The sequence below is a fragment of the Coffea arabica genome, chromosome 11c, assembly GCF_036785885.1.
Source record: "Coffea arabica cultivar ET-39 chromosome 11c, Coffea Arabica ET-39 HiFi, whole genome shotgun sequence".
Taxonomy (NCBI): Eukaryota; Viridiplantae; Streptophyta; class Magnoliopsida; order Gentianales; family Rubiaceae; genus Coffea; species Coffea arabica.
Window position 1 is genome coordinate 40,864,085 of NC_092330.1, and position 17,671 is coordinate 40,881,755.

At 35.6% G+C, this 17,671-nt stretch overlaps 3 protein-coding genes across 6 annotated transcripts; 1 reads left to right on the top strand and 2 right to left on the bottom strand.

The window, feature by feature from the left end:
* Positions 1 to 79: 79 nt before the first annotated feature.
* Positions 80 to 6,223, top strand: LOC113716987 (putative pentatricopeptide repeat-containing protein At1g68930). Of its 3 annotated transcripts, none has more exons than XM_072071060.1 (3): positions 80 to 3,025; positions 3,770 to 3,904; positions 4,687 to 6,223. In XM_072071060.1, the coding sequence occupies exon 1, from the start codon at positions 472 to 474 to the stop codon at positions 2,737 to 2,739; it is 2,268 nt and encodes a 755-aa protein (XP_071927161.1). In that variant the 5' UTR covers positions 80 to 471; the 3' UTR covers positions 2,740 to 3,025; positions 3,770 to 3,904; positions 4,687 to 6,223. The 3 variants fall into 3 exon arrangements, with proteins under 3 accessions (XP_071927161.1, XP_071927162.1, XP_027097396.2); XM_072071061.1 differs by lacking the exon at positions 3,770 to 3,904 and having other exon boundaries at positions 4,687 to 5,406; positions 5,584 to 6,223; XM_027241595.2 differs by lacking the exon at positions 3,770 to 3,904.
* LOC113716988 (uncharacterized) lies at positions 3,629 to 5,949 on the bottom strand. Of its 2 annotated transcripts, XM_072071068.1 has the most exons (5): positions 5,797 to 5,949; positions 4,799 to 5,430; positions 4,268 to 4,376; positions 3,873 to 4,193; positions 3,629 to 3,791 (listed from the first exon to the last, which is right to left on the bottom strand). In XM_072071068.1, exons 1-5 carry the CDS (start codon positions 5,947 to 5,949, stop codon positions 3,744 to 3,746), a joined length of 1,263 nt encoding a protein of 420 aa, XP_071927169.1. In that variant the 3' UTR covers positions 3,629 to 3,743. The 2 variants fall into 2 exon arrangements, with proteins under 2 accessions (XP_071927169.1, XP_027097399.1); XM_027241598.2 differs by lacking the exon at positions 5,797 to 5,949 and having other exon boundaries at positions 4,799 to 5,610.
* Positions 6,224 to 7,872: 1,649 nt separating the features above from the next.
* LOC140016905 (putative U-box domain-containing protein 42) lies at positions 7,873 to 13,584 on the bottom strand. Its single transcript, XM_072071059.1, has 4 exons — positions 13,080 to 13,584; positions 10,883 to 12,043; positions 10,046 to 10,355; positions 7,873 to 9,575 (listed from the first exon to the last, which is right to left on the bottom strand). Exons 1-4 carry the CDS (start codon positions 13,146 to 13,148, stop codon positions 7,984 to 7,986), a joined length of 3,132 nt encoding a protein of 1,043 aa, XP_071927160.1. The 5' UTR covers positions 13,149 to 13,584; the 3' UTR covers positions 7,873 to 7,983.
* Between the last annotated feature and the right edge of the window lie 4,087 nt (positions 13,585 to 17,671).

Genomic DNA, 17,671 nt, shown 5'->3' on the forward strand with positions numbered 1-17,671 from the left:
ATTATGGCGTCAATCTTTTTGGACAGCAATCGTCCCTGTCCCATCTCTCTCTCTGAATGGAAATGGAAATGGAAATGAATGACTGAGTTTTGCTTATTAAATTTCTTCCCTCTCTTTTTTGCTTATTAAATTCTCTTTTTTGCTTATTAAATTCTGTTTTCTGATAACCAACAGGATACTCAAAGCCTTCAAAAACAATTCTTTGCTGTCTCCATTAATCTAATTGCTAAGGAAATATCAATGGAAATGATTTTAAAAGAAAAACAATCTGAGACAATGAAAAAAGAATTAAAAAAACCTTGGACAATATGCCCTAATCGTTGTTCCACTGTCATGAAATATAAAACGGTATTCATCAACTTCAACACGTAAAAATTTTCCCAGCCATTATTCTCCTCAATTCCTTTCATGTTCGCTGGCAATCGCACGTGACATCCCACGTGATCTAACACCAGTCAACCCAACTATAACATGCAATTCCCGCCAAAAACCAACCTTCTTGCCTCTATGTCTGGTATTTCCAGTTACTGTTGTTCAATACTCAAAAACTGCTGTGAAAACACAAATTTAATCCAAGCTAAGAAGCTCCACTGCATCATAATCAAAACCCTCGAAAACCCAGAAACCTTTTTGCTAAACAACCTTATAAACAGCTACATAAAGCTCCACAACGTAGTGTATGCACGCAATGTGTTCGATAAAATTCCAAAACCAAATCTTTTCTCATGGAACACCATTCTTTCAGCTTATTCAAAGTCAGGGAATCTTTCAAAAATGGAAGAAGTGTTCAAATTGATGCCAAAAAAAGATGGTGTTTCTTGGAATTTGATTATTTCAGGATATGCGTCCAGAGGGATGTCTAATGAGGCTTTAAAGGCTTATAAGTTGATGATAAGAGATGGGTTGGGGAGTTTGAATAGGATTACATTCTCTAAGATGCTTATATTGTCGTTGAACAAAGGGTGGATTGAATTGGGTAGGCAAGTTCACGGGCAAATCACGAAATGTGGTTTTATGTCTTATGTGTTCGTGGGGAGTCCTTTAGTAGATATGTATGCAAAGTCAGGGTTGATATGTCATGCAAAACAGGTTTTTGATGAGTTACCTGAAAGGAATCTGGTCATACATAACACGATGATTATGGGTTTTTTGAGGTGTGGGATGGTGGAAGAGGCAGGGCATTTGTTTAGTCATATGACTGAAAAAGATTCGATTTCATGGACCACAATGATTACAGGGCTAACACAAAATTGTCTTGAGATAGATGCAATTGATTTTTTCCAAAATATGATGTTGGAAGGATTGGCTGTTGATCAGTTTACTTTGGGGAGCATTCTCACTGCTTGTGGAGGTCTTATAGCACTAAAAGAAGGTAAACAGATTCACGCTTTTGCAGTTAAAACCAATCATGTTGATAATGTTTTTGTCGGCAGTGCTCTTGTTGACATGTACTCAAAGTGTAGAAGCATTACTTCTGCAGAGACAGTTTTTAAGAGCATGCCATACAAAAATATTGTCTCTTGGACTGCAATGGTTGTGGGGTTTGGCCAGAATGGGTACAGTGAGGAAGCCATTCAGATCTTTTGTGAGATGCAGAGAATTGGGATAGAGCCAGATGAATATACATTAGGAAGCGTAATTAGCTCCTGTGGGAACCTAGCTAGCTTGGAAGAGGGAGGCCAGTTTCATGCTCAAGCACAAGTTTCAGGTTTAATTTCCTTTACCACTGTTGCTAATGCACTTGTAACACTCTATGGTAAGTGCGGAAGTATAGGAGATTCTCATCAGATGTTTAATGAAATGAAGATTAAGGATGAAGTTTCTTGGACTGCACTAGTATCAGGTTATGCCCAATTTGGAAAAGCCAATGAAACAGTGGATATATTTGAGAAAATGTTGGCCAGCGGACTACAACCAGACAGTGTTACTTTCATTGGCATTCTTTCAGCCTGCAGCAGAGCAGGATTGGTAAAAGAAGGGCATCACTATTTTCAATTAATGGTTGAGGAATATGGAATAAAGCCAATGGTTGATCACTATACTTGCATGATAGATCTACTTAGCCGTGCTGGGAAGTTAGAAGAAGCTAAAGATTTTATACAGAAGATGCCTTGCAAACCTGATGCAATTGGCTGGGCTACATTGCTGAGCTCTTGCAGATCTCGTGGTAACATAGAAATTGGGAAATGGGCTGCAAAATATCTTCAGGAACTAGACCCGGAAAACCCTGCTAGCTATGTTTTGCTCTCAAGTATGTATGCGTCTAGAGGACTATGGGGTGAGGTTGCTCAATTAAGAAGAAGAATGCGAGATAAGGGTGTCAAAAAGGAGCCAGGGTTTAGTTGGATTAAATACAAGAACAAGGTGCATATTTTCTCTGCCGATGACAAGTCCAGTCCATTTTCAGATCAAATATACAATGAACTGGAAAAGTTGAATCTCAAAATGATAGATGAGGGATATATTCCAGACGTGAGTTCAGTACTTCATGATATTGAGGAGTCAGAAAAAATAAAAAGTCTGAACCACCATAGTGAGAGGCTTGCTATTGCTTTTGGTTTGCTTTTTGTCCCTCCTGCCTTACCCATTAGAGTGGTGAAAAACCTCCGAGTATGTGGTGACTGCCACAATGCAACTAAAATTATTTCCAAGATAACCCAGAGGGAAATCCTTGTTAGAGATGCTGTACGCTACCATTTGTTTAAGGATGGGAAATGTTCTTGTGGGGATTTCTGGTGATGGATTTTGTAATGCTTGAAACTCTTGCTGATGGTACTGCAACTTGGGAAGGGTCATAAAAGTAAGGCATGGTATGGAATGAATATGAAAAAGTTGCTCCTATGCCAATCGAGCTGGTTTTTAATCTTGTGAAAAGAGTGCATTCTGTGAAGAAACCATTCCATCATATATTACATAAAAGACAGACAATAATTTGGTTTGTGAGGGTGCTTAGCTAAGATGTTTCTCCATCTTTTGAATGAGGGGTGGCTTGGGAAATCTTCCTATCAGAATCTTTTTCCACGAGGTAAAAGTACTTTTTCCTCTTTCTCTCAAATGATACGTAAATTTTGCTTGAAACATTCCGGAAAGATATCCATCAATAAGAAAATGCACATCAGGTGACATTACAACTGGATTGTTGACAATTTCGATGTTTATATTGCAGAAACAGCATCTGATTCATAATGATTTTAAATCCCTAACATGCTTCAGATGTCTCATTTTTTCTTTTCTGTTTCTGCTTCTTTGACATTGGGATAGATCATCTATTGCTTTGGAATGGAAAAGACATTCTTTGCTATAGATGGTGAGAGATATATCCAGCTTCAGCTGAAGTTTTCACTGGATCATGAAAGAATGTACTTCTTTTCCAGATGGATCATCCAGTGGAAGATCATTTTCCAGTATTAATGGATCAAAAGATGACAGCAATTGTTTACAAGTTTTATTTTGCCTTCCTAGTTACAGTAAAAAAGCAAGGAAACTTCACACTCTTGTTTGTTAGTACACTACTCAATGTGGTTAGTTTTGTTGCATGAATTGTCTTGTCTGTTCGAATTTTTTACTTTTGGAAAAAGAGTTAGTATTCGAATGGGGGTAAAGATGATGCAATAAATTCTTGCGCAAGGAAAGAATGTTCATGATGTTGTGAATTAAATAGCTGAGAAACAATATCCAGAACTAGAATATGACAGTAGAAATGCACAAATTACACCTGTTTACAGATTTTGTAATATACTAATTTAGTCCTTTTGTGATAATTTGACAGACTCCGATTGATTTTGCTGATTCTGCATGTGTAAAGAAGAGCTCTTTAGGATGAGAATTTCACAGTAGAAAAGCACAAGTTTAAGGAAGCCTAAAATAAATACCTGCAATTGGTTGCAGATATCAAGGACTTCAGGTAGTGGTGCCCAGTCTCCGAAGTTTCTCTCAATGAACTGATAAGCAATGCCAGTCTTTCCTCTGCCAACTATGAAGAGGCCACCTTTTATCTCACCTTCCCCCTTGAAGTTATGCTCCAACCCTGTAGCCTTGGCTTTCTTATAATTTGCAATAGCTTGAGGATTTAAGAGGAACCCTGATATAAATTTATCTTTTAGAAGCTTTCCTCCGCCCAGTGCTTTAAAGAATGCCATTCCTCTATCATAGACCACACCACCACCCCAATAACGGGGCCAGAAGTCTTTTACCTATAACAATCAAAGTAATAGTTTAAGTTGTGTGAGAAGACACGAGAATATGTCAAAGGTGACTAGTAGAATACCTCTGGTTCTATGTGCTCGTGAATAACTGCAAACAACTGAACCCCGATTGCATCAAAGATGGGTTTTCTAGAATAAAGTTGATGAGCTTCAGCTCTGCACATGATGCACCTGTTTTGTTTTTTGCCCCCATTTACAGAGAAAAATACTGTTATGCGTGATTTTTTAATGATGTAAAAGAAAATCAAATGCCAAATCTGTCCAATATCTGCAGTGTTTGAATAAGTACCTACCTGGAAACACAGGATGTATAAGTTGCCTTCTGCTTAATACCACGTTAGACTAAATATGTTAATAAGCTCTCATGCAATATCTTCAATCTGTGCAAATACCATATTTTGAGAATTCTGATACTTATTTTTCAAGGTTTTGTATCGGTGTTAAAAATAATTAACTTTTTGTGCATTTTTGTTTGTACTAGGTACAAAAAGCTTTTAGACCTTGAAGCAATTTGAATTGAGAAATGCATAACCTGGGCAGATATACACAAAATATGATGATGATGATCGAACACAAATTGCATTAAGGCTTACCCTGGGCGCCGGAGGCAGAGGAGAATTGCTGGTTTATCACGCCAGAGTTCTGAAGCCTTCATGGGAGGTGTCTTGCTTTTCACCAGACGCTCCATTCCAACCTTATATTCTGGGGTAAGTTTCTGAACTGAAACATTCTCAATTGCTGATAGTGGAGCAACATTGTCAACAACAGGTGGAGGCTGTACACATCCACATGCTCTTGGTTCAGCAGGCAGTGAAGCTACAATACCTTTAAAAACATGTCCATCTTTGATCTTAAAATCTGCCATGGACTGCTCAATAGAAATATCATAAGCTACACTGGGTTTTACACTTGATCTTGTCATGCTTGGACCTCCTCTTGAGTTGATGGACGAAGGCCGTGTCTTGTAAATACTGTTATTTCTGAGAGGCTCAGAGGTAAGTTTCCTTGGTGTGAGATACGCTGATGCTGACAAAGGATCTACGGCACGTGGAGTCATTCTGTCCATAAAACGAACAACGTGACCTCTTTTCATTCCAAAATGAGTTGAAAGATCTCCCATGCTCAAGTTTAGAAGCTCAGGAAGGCATTTCCTAGAGGCCTCCATGTGATCAGCATATTGCATTAGTGCACGATCATGCAGGTACGATCTGATTTCAAGTGCATCCTTCAGTAGGACAAGATAATGATCTTTAGATATGAGGAAAAAAATTATTATTTCTTTAACAAAAACAGAAGAGTAGATTAATTTGGAAAAAAGAAAAGAAATTATAACAGAACGTCTAGTGGTGAGTTTTCTGACAAAACTGGGTGTTAGTAGATGACAGCATGGAAAAATGTCTGACATTACTGTTTTGGCAAATCTGGAAATCAAAGAGACATCAAGTACAATTCCCTTGTTTGCAAAAACATTATTGGAAACTCTTTTCGAAGATGGTGCAGTTAAGGACTTGATAAGTCATTCTTAAGGAAAACTTCTACTGAACAGTCTGAACTAGATTATGAAACAGAGATGATTTGATAGTATGCCAACCTTCTGCTCTTGAGTCATGTTTAAGGAATTCATATCTTCTGCATTCATGAGCTTCAAAGTCGGTACATCATCCCAACCATCCTCCATCAGCTTTGAGGTAATTGCCTTTAGGGCTCCATTTCCAACAAAGTCCTCCATTGAGAAAGAGCCCATCTTCTTGGCCCTCGTGAAGCAGACTCTTATGCAGCAATTATGCACGCAATGTTTGAGAGCAAAGGAAAAGATGGAGATAAGGAGAGAATAGTTGAGAGGAGTTTGATTTTTTCCTGCAAACTTGAATGTCCTCAACTTACATGGTAGACAAAAGAGACCTTGGCTGCCTAAATTGCTGAAGCTTGACAGTGACACGAATTTTTTTTTTGTTTTTTTTTGTTTGACAAAGTCTACTCTAGAAACATTTTCATCAGAAGATCCCAAATTTCGTTCACTTTTCTTGTTTAATTCGTTGCATGATGTTGATGAAAAAGTTTTGGGCTGTCTGCCTGCATATTTTCAACCGGAAGATTAAGTTCCAGACAGCACACATATTATTGTATTCACTAGTCAACAATATGTTCCTTTTTCCAAGCTAATGATAGATTGTCGACTGAGTTAAAACTACCGGTTTATTCAGATATGAAAAGGGAAAATACCATATGACTCATACCTGCCCCCCTCCCCTTGCACTCTCATTTTAAATGTCAGTTGAATCTGATGTTATATTTCGTCGAGGTGGCTATTCGTTTGTTTTGTTTGAAAAGCCCGCAAATTTGTCCATACGAGCAGTAAAACCATGCAAATTTGAAGACCACCAAACAATACGTATTATGGCTTTGAATATCAACACTTTAATATGGTAAGGCTATCATTTTTGTAGAGATTCCAGTGCAATAGGTTAGATTGAAAATGCAAGGGAGATTGAGCAAAAACATCCTTTGCATAGGAAAATTCATTCTTGATCAAGTTAATGGTTTCTTCTATTTTTGTAGCGATCTGATATCCTGTGTCAATAAGTAAACAACTGCCGTCCTATGCCAGCTGAAAGCTTCAATCTGGAATGCCATCTGGAGAAAAAGCAAGATCTCCTTTACAACTTGGTTTTTGTCAGTACTACTAACTTAATGGGAACCTATCTCGTTTTACATTCCAGAACGGGTTAGTTGTGTAATCATGCCGGCCGGCATCTTAGTAGCTGCCTCCAAATGTACCTATTTTGGGACTTGGCGTTGGCTGATGTGACCAGTAGTTGTGGGTCGCATGCAACTGTTGTTTTAAAGTCTATACAAGATACTGCCTCAACGTATGCATCGCCGCCCTTATTACTGTTTTTTTTTTTTTAAATGTAAGTGGAAGGATTTCAACTCGAGACGTTTCAATTACATCCTCCCATCGACCTTATGACTAAGACATAACTCATATAGAATAATTTAAACAAGATATAGTATACCACCAGTATCAGAGACGTGCAAAATACATTCTTATTATACCTTGATAGTAAAACTTTTGTCCTGCATTACTGCATAATTATTCAAACGCCATGATTCTTGAGAATTAGCATCTGGACTTGTCAGTTGTAACGAAAGGTGTAGGTTATTAGTTTCTTGTCATACAAAAATTGTTTGTTTAAGACATTCAAAAGCTAATTTAGCCGTCACATAAATTTAAAAACAACATAAAAGCCATATACACAGCAAAATTCTTGCCAAACAAACACTCCATCATGGGTGAAGGAAGATGTTCGATTGACTAGTCTTACACAGCATTAGCCAGGAGAAAGAAACCAAGAAAACAGGAGTACTGAGCTTTGTATGAAATTGGCAGGAAGAATATTATGGACAAGGAGGTTTTGATGACGGAAGACCGCAATATCAGATGGTGGTTCCTTCAGAAGTAACAAGCCAGCTTATGTAATAGCTTTTCTTACGTACGTATTTATTTTGTATGCAATTAACCCCTCTTAACTATAATATTTTATGTGGAATTTTATTACCATTGCTGTTTCCAATACTCCTGTACGGCTTGCATATGTCAAAATATAAACCTCTAGTCTTTACTTTGGCTTCTAGGTTCTCGAAATCCTGCTAAGTTAAAACTCCGTTATTCCTAAAAGGCATGCATAATTTTCGTAACTTAGCATGCTGAAGGAAACAAATTCACATTTTTGTGTCAACATGAATTATTTAAGCCATTTGAGCTAATAAGAAATTTTTACATGGTAAAATTGGCGGAAATAGTAGGCATTTTATTGAAATGCCTCAAGATTTTCTCAGCCATTTCCCTTGTGCGCTCATCCCCATGGTGGAATGCACTGATTAGTGTTGTAGGAAACAATCTGTCCTCCGATATATCAGAAATTGTTTCAATCCCACCTTTCAAGAGGAACCTATCTATCATCCAAAATGATTTTTGCAATAGGCCTTCTTCTTTGTGCTCCTTCACAATATTTAGGACATGCTTGATGGCATGCATATCAGATAAGATTTTCACACTCTTGTCCACATCAACCTTGTCATCCAACAGTGTACATAGTGCTAAAACGGCAGCCTGAACCACCTCCACATTGTCATGGTCTAAGCAGGACAAGAGTCTGTCAATTGCATTAGCATCAATCAGGCAAAAGGTGTCTTGTGAAGAACAAGCTCCTCTATGAACTGGGCAAAGCGGGATCCTTTCGTCCTTAAATGAGCTGCATGAGAAAAGCTTGATCAACATGAAAGCTTTCCTGTACCTGTTTTTCTTGATCTTGGGTGGTTTTGAAAGAATGACTGATTGCTCTGACAGATTCTTGAGCCCAAAAGCTGACAACTTCTGAACTTCATCGCTGGATGTCTTCATGATCAGTTCAGTAAAGAGTGATGTGAAGTTGTAGTCTCTCACTAAAGATAGTACTCGATAATCATACAATGTAGTTGTAAATCTCACAAGCGTGCCCACAAGGCCTTCAAGATAAGTGCTTGCATATCTGCTTGCCCTTGTGCCTGTCCTTTGTATCCAAGTGATGCTTTCAATGATTTTTGGGACTGCGTTTTTATTGAGCAAAGCTAGGTTGAGTGTTATGTTTTGATGGGGAAGCTTAGCTAGGAAATTTGCTGATACCGCATGCTTCTCAGTGATAAGACCAACTTCGGTTGGATTTGCTATTAAGCTCTCTGGTTGGCCCTTGGTTTTGCATAGTCTGTCTGATAGAGTGTGCCCCATAAATGATGCGAGGATCATGAGCAGTTTGATTGATACAATCCCAAGTTCTTCATTCGGGTTGTTTATAAGCTCAGTCAGATTGTAACTAGCTTCCGTTCCTTTGACCACAGAAACAATGGTAGCAGATGCTTTGGGGAACTTCATGAGGCATAACAGGATCCTGATGAGATTGATGCTGAAATCTTCTGGGGTTGAGTTTTTTATCCACAAGATGATGTTATGGATAATGTAATCTGAAGCCATTGTGTGGCCATGGACATTTACTTGGAGATTCTCCAGCTCTACTCCGGACTCAAATATATTTGCAAGTATTGCCGCAGCCTCATTCTTTGAGTTTACTGGTTCATCATGAATTGTTCTTGCAAACATCTCTTCAACCATGATTTGCACAATCCCTGCCTCCAAAAGTATTGCATGATCAGGTTGGTAGCAAGTAATTTGTCTCAAGGCTTTAAAGGCTGCACTTCTGCTGAGAGAACTGCCACTGCGTACCATGTTGATCAAAGCTGAAGAAGCCGTCTCAGTGACATAAACTTTGCTGTCTGGACCAGGACAATTTTCACCAAGGTAGCATGCCATCTCTATTTTCATCTCTACACTACCTGTTGGTTTAAACTTTGCACAGTTTAGTTCGCATGCGTAATGGATATTTTATGGCGTACAAAATAATGGCCGTGGCTCCCCTTAACAAGACTTGCACATAGCCACCAATTGATGGGAATTGGAGTTTGGGAAGAAAGGAGCTGGAAATTCAGTAGCTTCAGGCCAGAAAGATATGGATATTGTGGAGGCAGACAAAAAGAATCATGTCTAGCGCCCAACGAACATGGATAGTTGTGGCTAAGCCAGGTTTTATGTGTTGCAGAAACCAGGAGTATTGAATGACTTGATCTACTATAATATTGTATATTGATAATTGTTTCCCAACTTTGTTGCTTACGCTACCTAAACTCACGTATGGGGATACAGGTTCAAGAACATTTTAGTATCTTATATTAGTCTTCCTTTGCCAGATGATAATGTTTTTGGAAGTAAGATAGCAACGAATTCTCCAGAATATTTTGGATGTTACCTTCAGTAAGATGGTTTAACAGTGGTCCCCAGTACCCGTTTTCTGCCATGAGTTTAATGTTATCTGGTGATTTTTCCAGATTCTTTAAGATTTCTTGAGCTGTTACTGAAGTGTATTCATCTGTGGATTGCCTGTACGTTGTTGTTATCAACATCAGGATGCCTCCAGAAATCTTGGCAATTTTGATACAGAAAAACTGGCATTTGGAAAGCTCAAGCAAAAGTGTGGCGGATGCATGCCTAATAGGCTGGTTATTACTTGAAAGCATCTTTATTAGCTTTGAAATATCAACCACCTTGGAAACAGTTTCCTGCACATAAAATAGCCGGCAAACACATTACTGCTACAATTTGTTTTGACAATGCACATAGTTCTTCTCGAACATTTTTTATCCTCCCCTCCAAAGTTCTTCAGACAATTGGATGGGTAACAGCATATTTGGTGGAATGGAAATGCAAGAGATTATTATGTTCTAATAACTATGTGCATGTAGGATAAAAATGCAAATCCTGTGCAAATAAAAGAATGAAGAGGAGTACTGGATAAAAGATGCTCTAACGTTTGGAGACAGCAATAGAACACTACCCTTAAAAGAGTTCCTTATTTTATTTTGAGATCTAAAATTATATGGACCTTTTGAATCTACTCTAAGCAACTGAACTTTGTCCTGATCTATCATTTCTTATTGCTAGGAGGATCAGATTTGTTTTTCCATTAAGTTAATTGAACTCTGGTTTTAATAAATGAGTAGAAGCATCATAGTAACACAAATTCACCCTGAAGCTACACAGACAAAATGAAGGAAATATTCCATGTTAAAGGAGAAGAGAAGATCACCTTGCCATCATCATCAACCTTGGCTAGTTGATTCAATAGCTGTATGGTTGCACATCTTACATCTCTACTTTTATAATCCAAAAAGTTGGCAAGCAATGGAATGATCCCTATACTCCGAATTTGCACGCTCTTGTACTGATTGTTTTGGCACATTGCATGCAGATCATCCAGTGCTTCGAGTATCATGTTCTCACTACTTGCCAATGACAAAGCTGCCCGAGCAACCTTCATCCTTGCTGCTTCATTTCTTTCCTTCCATTCATCTATGGTTCCTTTCAAGGCAACATTGGGGTTCAAAGTTTTGCTTCTCAGCCTCTGCCCCGACTTTGGGCAGGAAATTTCCTCAGGGATCTCAAATTTACTAAACCACTCACTTATAGCTTTCCTTTCATATGTAACTCCACTTTCTATGGTTACTGGATCATCCATGATCTTGTTTGTCAGAGGGCAAAAGAAAGTTTCATACAGAGGCTCCAGGTACTGAGCCATGTCTGGCAAGCGTACCAAAGATACACCACTCCAGCTGTCGCAGTTTGTGAGATTTCTGCTATTTGTGGTTCCAATGCTATTGTTCACAGAGAGATTGGATGTACTCATGGAATCTTCAATATCAATAGAATACAGATCTTTTTCACTTTCTATTGACTCCTTATTCGACATATCCTCCAAAGCCAGCTGTTCTCGTCTGTCAAGCTCTCCATGCTTTGAACCTTGATTTCCAGTAACTACAAATTTAGCATTTTTCATTTCTTTAGAAAGAGAACTAGTAGCAATTTCTGTATAGTTTCTTTCTCCTTTTGTTGATTGTGGTATCAAACTAAGGTCTTCCCCCATACTTTGAATGACATGTTCTAGCTCTTCCACAATAGTACTTACGCCTGCACTGTGAAATTTTTGTGCCAATTGTTGGCATTTGTTAGTGAGGTCTTTGGCCAAATCAATTCTTCTAGACAGAGACTTCAGTATCTCTATTGTGTTTGTTGGAATATTGCTATCCATTTTTAACTCCATTATGACAGCAGAAGCCCGATAAAGATAGGATCCAAAATGCATGAAAGCATCCTGTTCTATACCTATGCACACCACCGCTTCTATTATTTCTGAAATAGAAGCCAACAATGATTCAGCCACTTCAATGTGCACTTTTCCCCCCTCCTGAAGCTGGAAAAATATGGAATTGTTTTAGCTGGCTAATGCAACAATTAGCTTCGACATTTAAGAACTAATGCATAGCAGAATCGTTTCCTGTTAAAGTCACAGGATTGTGCGTTTCGTATTTTAGTATTGAACTCAAATAGCATATGAAATAGGACTCGGAACTTAAAAATGCAGAAACATCTCATTTGAGGCAAGTATAAGTCCATTTATTCTGCTTTTTCTACAGAAACATAAGATAGTTAGGGAATGAAAAGTATAATCAATCTAGTCTCTCCGTATCGTATTCTGTATAGTAGAAAGATCATTTGAGCTTTAGTTCTTAATCAAATAGACAAATTTATTGAACATCAAGGGTAAGGGTTTTGCTAATGCTGAATTCAGGTACAGTAAGGACAGATTCAACTGAGATCTGTACTTGAGATTGGCACTAGATGTTCAAGGAATTGATAGAAGGCATTGCATAGAGTACATTCATAATTAAGCTTCTTCCTCCCCCTCTAAAATCGAAAAGAAAGAAAAATTGCATAACTGATAGAAACCTATCTACCCTTGCTTCAGTGTGTAAGCATAACAGAGTTCCTCTTGTTTAAGCAGCATGGAGAAGGATGGTCAGCTATTGTTAGCATTACACACCACTGTTGCCTGTTATTCAATTCCCTAACAGCTGGTTTGCACCTACTGTTTTCTAGAAATGCTACAGCCTGCATAAACTGTACTTAAATCAGATTTCTACCAATATTGGTAGCTAGCTACCAACATCTTTACTTGTGATTTCTTTAATCAGATTGACCAGTTTGAGTTTCTGGTGAAATATAATGACTAAATTAGATGGGTACAAAATTCAAGCAATCAAAGACAAGCTGTTAGAAGTAGACCTGTAAGAACTTACAAGGAAGTCTATAATCTAATTCAACTGTAGTAGAATTTTAACATCCAAAAGCTTATAAAACCTCGAGAAATGGAAACCTTTCCACTAGTTCCATGATAGCAGTATCAAAGCATGTAAGGAAATTCGTTACCGACAAGGAATGATACATACCAACAGCCATTCTGAGCCATCTCCCGGCATGACCTTCCCACTCTGGCACTGTGGAAGCTTGAGTTGCATGTTCTATTAAGTCTTTCTTCTCTCTTGTTGAAGGGACTATACAATTGAATTATTAAAAGTGTTATCATTGAACCGGTCAATGAATTCTTCTAGTATATGTCTACCGTCTTCTTACTGAAAGCGATCCAAAATAGAAGACTTTGTTTTACTAAGAACATAATTGTCATATTGCAATGCAGGGATCATGTAGTGTCAGATGTAGTTTGTTGTTAAAAGCTTTTTGAAAGATTTTGAGATAGGAAGGAAGTCATTGACTTCAGATGACTACTTGGTTATCTAAAATTTGAGTAGTTGGTGTTTTTTTTCTTCAAATGTCATTTCGATTTATTGACCTTATTGTTATTTGGTGAATGCAAATAAAGACGGTGAAATCAGAGGTGCATCTGTCTTACTTGGTCGCAGGAAAAAAAGTAGATAGAAGTGAACAAGGGTAGTCAAATCAAATGACCTCTACTAAGGTTGTATGGCTTCTATTTCTCATGCAGAAATGTTCTCATCCCTAAATGTGCTTTCAGGATGATGTTTAACATACGTTGTAAGTAGACAAATTGAACAACGTTTGATGGACGTCCCTCTCTGTTGTGGTCCTGTGGAAAAGAGACTTTTTGCAATGGGTATTCGCTCAAGATCATAGCGTATTATATATATTAGGTGAGATGGTGCTATCAATTACTAGTGTTATAGGACATCATATAACACACGTTTTCACTTTTTAGTTCCCTAATATTGACTTGTTTTGTGCATGAAAACAGAGGGAAAAAAAAAAAAAAGGAGTAAGACCAATGTTATAAGCAAAAAGATACCTTTTCTTGATACTAGTAAATCTGAAAGCTCAAGCTATCTGTTTTTTTGTTCTAAAGATTCATGTCATTTTAGAAAAGGTTTCTAAAATTCTGACAAAAATTAAGAAAAACTGCTATTATCGAAAAGGCGTTGGTCTAATGGTTAAAGTTGAAACTCTAGAACATACAGGTTCTGGATTTTAATTCCCTTGACCTCTCCTCACTTCTCAAATGCCATCCTTCCCCCGCTAGAAAAATTTTTTTTTAAAAAAAAAGCTGCTATTTACGTATCCAATTTTGAAAATTCCAACTATGATTATACCCAATTTTTGCAATTATTATGATTATATGTAACTTTTACGTGTTTGAAGTTTAGAAATGCAACAAATGGGGAAACACATTTCAACTATAGGCAGGCCCAAAGCAAACGCTACACAACGCGTAATAACAGGAAGCGTCGGGCCAATGGGCTTTAAATTTTTTGTGACTGGCCAAAAGTAAAAGCTATCTATATTTATATGTATTGCAGAGAGGGTTTTTAGAATGGTTAAATCAGAATGCTTCTAACTCCTTATTCTTTTTTTTTTTTTTATAGAATTTTGAATTTTTTAATTGTTATATATCTTTTCATGTCTTTTGAATTTAAAAAGTAAGAAGTGACTTCACTTATATGGGAACTAGTTTTTTACCCGTTCATTAAACGGGAATCGTCGAAAAATAATAAACTATTTAGTCAATTTTATAAAAATGTCGATATAAAATACAAATTTAATGTATAATCTATTATAACTTATCTTAAGTATATTACTATGTGCGCATTGTAATATAAAGTATTCTTATAATATAAATTTGAACATCTAATTCAGTGAATAATAATTCAAAAATGGAAAAAATAATATTCAACAATGAATTTGCAGATTTATTAAGTAAACGGCTAGAGTCTTTTATTAACTAATGAATTTGCAGATATAAGACCTTTTAACGGCTCGGGTCAAATACATATAGTTAATTGGATTCAATTAACTTTTTCTTTTCCATAAATTTCATGCTATGCACTATGTTTTGATAACGCATTTAATAATAAAATTTATTAAGAATCCTATTTCCAACATCAGATATTGACTTTTGTTATTAATGGTTCCTTTTGAAATTAGTTACTTTTCTACTTCTTGTAGTGATAACAATTCTTATTTACTTCGGTTCCCTATGCAGTACACAAATTATTGGCATGAATTTGGAGATATATCTAATAGAGATATTTATGTCTCTTTTATTTATATCGCATTACTTTCCAATTCCTTTTTTGGGTAGGAAATAAGAATCATATAATATTAAGAATTCTTATAGGAAATTAGAATTGATATACATCCAAACAAAAAATGAGCAAGCCACGTAGGAAACTACTTGCCATCTCGTTAAGCCACGTAGGAATCATATATATATATATATGATTTAATTTGAAATCTATTAATGTGAGGTAAATAAAGAAGAAACATCACTAAACTTACTAAAAGTAAAAAAGTAAATAACAATAATTTACCCTTCAACTTAGTAATCCTAACTAAAAAGGCAAATTATATAGAAAACAAAAGGAAAATAATATTCATTGGTCATGGATTAAAAAAATCAGAAATGGTACCATTCGTGAACTCTAAATTATGAAATCACTAAATAAAAAGCAAAGTGCTACTAGAATTTCAACACGAAAATTTTTATTTGAAATCTCTATTTTTAATGAAAAATAATAACAAAAACAACACCAATTCTACCAAAAATTTTAAAAATAACAATGTAAATTAAAGAAATCATATAGAACTTTTGACCCTAAACTATATATCTATTAAATTTGTATGTATTTGATCCAAATTCGACCTTAATTAAATTTGAATAAGAGTTCAAAACCCAAACGCTAAACATAGTCTTGTTATTATTAATTATTTCATGTATTTTCATTGTTTTCTTCATATGTAAATATGCAATTGCTATGTCTTTTTTATATATATTTTTTATAGTAGTTAGGGTTTTATAAGATATTATTAGTTTTTCATTTGTATTTTTAAATGTCAACACTTGCAACCCTTGTGATCAATCTTAAGTTTTATATGCTTTTCATATTGTGAGAGGTAAAGTTAAATATATTGTAAAATATTAAATCAAACTGCAGGTTATGATTTTCTTTTTTCTTTTGCTTCAAATTTTATCTTTTCAAATTTATTTTGAAAGTACAAATATAAGTATATTTTAAAATTGTAAAACCAAATTGCAAGTTATGGAATTTTTTTTTTACTTCAAATTTTAACTCTTCAATTTGGAGGTTGAACGTGGATTCAATGATAATATTTCTCCTTTGAAAATTTGAAATCATTTAATTCAAAATTAATATGAAAAATAACTAAATTTGGTGTTTTTACTAGCGAAATTGACTTTTATATTAGTGTAACATAAACATATGTTAAGTTATATTTTGAATAAATAATAGAGAAATATTGGGTGTCAAGGATTGAAAGCTAGAGACTAAATATAGGTAAGAAAAAAGAAATAGCGAGGAGTTAAAGAGTGGCGAAAGAAGTCGAAAAAAGAAAATGACCTGCTACAAGGTTGGATGAAGAGAGGAGAGAAGAAAGAAAAGAACTATAGTGATATGACAGGAAGGATGATATTTTGGTAAGAGATCTGGAAATCATAGAAAGTAATAGATAACCAATTAGTAAATCGGAGAGGATGAAAAAGGTGATAGTGTTTAACAATTTTGAAAGTTTTAAAAACACATCTTACATAGATTTTTTCAAATCTATATTACAGTGTATGAAGAACACTATTTTAAAGGCACTCAACAATTTTAGAATTACAAGATGGGAAAAAATATTTTCTAAAATTGAGGAAAATGAATTAGTTAAAATTTATATTTTTAATATAAAAAAATTTGGATGTGTGGGTATAGCATGATATATTGATAAGTAGGTTTACAGTTGCTGATACATAAGTTTACAATTGCTCTATCATGTAAATCATTATAAATTAAATTATTTTACTCAAATTGTTATCATATATTGACAGACAATAGGTAAACAAATTTTAGTTTTAACTTATTTAAGATATTAAAATTAAGAAATTCATTCTGTACTTATGAAATAAACTTTTTTTAATTTAACATGTTAAGTATACACTTCTTTAAATTGTTTTGCCTTTTCCATGTACTTGATCCTATACTGTAACATATAAGTATATATTACTATTTTTGAATTGAAATATAAATTCCTTATAATATATAAGTATATATATTAGTATTGTTTTGAATTAAAATATAAATCCGCGCGTAGCACGGGTAAGAATGCTAGTACCACACGTATCGAAGGAAGCGAGGAGCTTGTGGACTTTACATTTTGTGTGGAGCGTAAAATTTGTTTCATCATATGGGTCGAGCTTGAGTCGCCTTTTCTTTTCATTGAGAACATCTACTATCTAATCATTCAGAACCAAACAAATAAATATAAACTAAAGAAACTTGCTTGCCGTCCGCCTTGCCTAAATTATCACTGAATATTTGACTAAACTAACTTAGTAGTTTGCAATAAAACTACAGCATGTAATGATGATAGCCAAAATTAGCAGGTACTTATAGTTAAAAACATGGCACTTCTGTATGTCCCCGTGTATAAATTAACAAAACAAATATATACATGTGTAGGAAGAGGCTGTAACACTAGCAATGCACTTTACTTCAGAGTGGGCAAGATATGC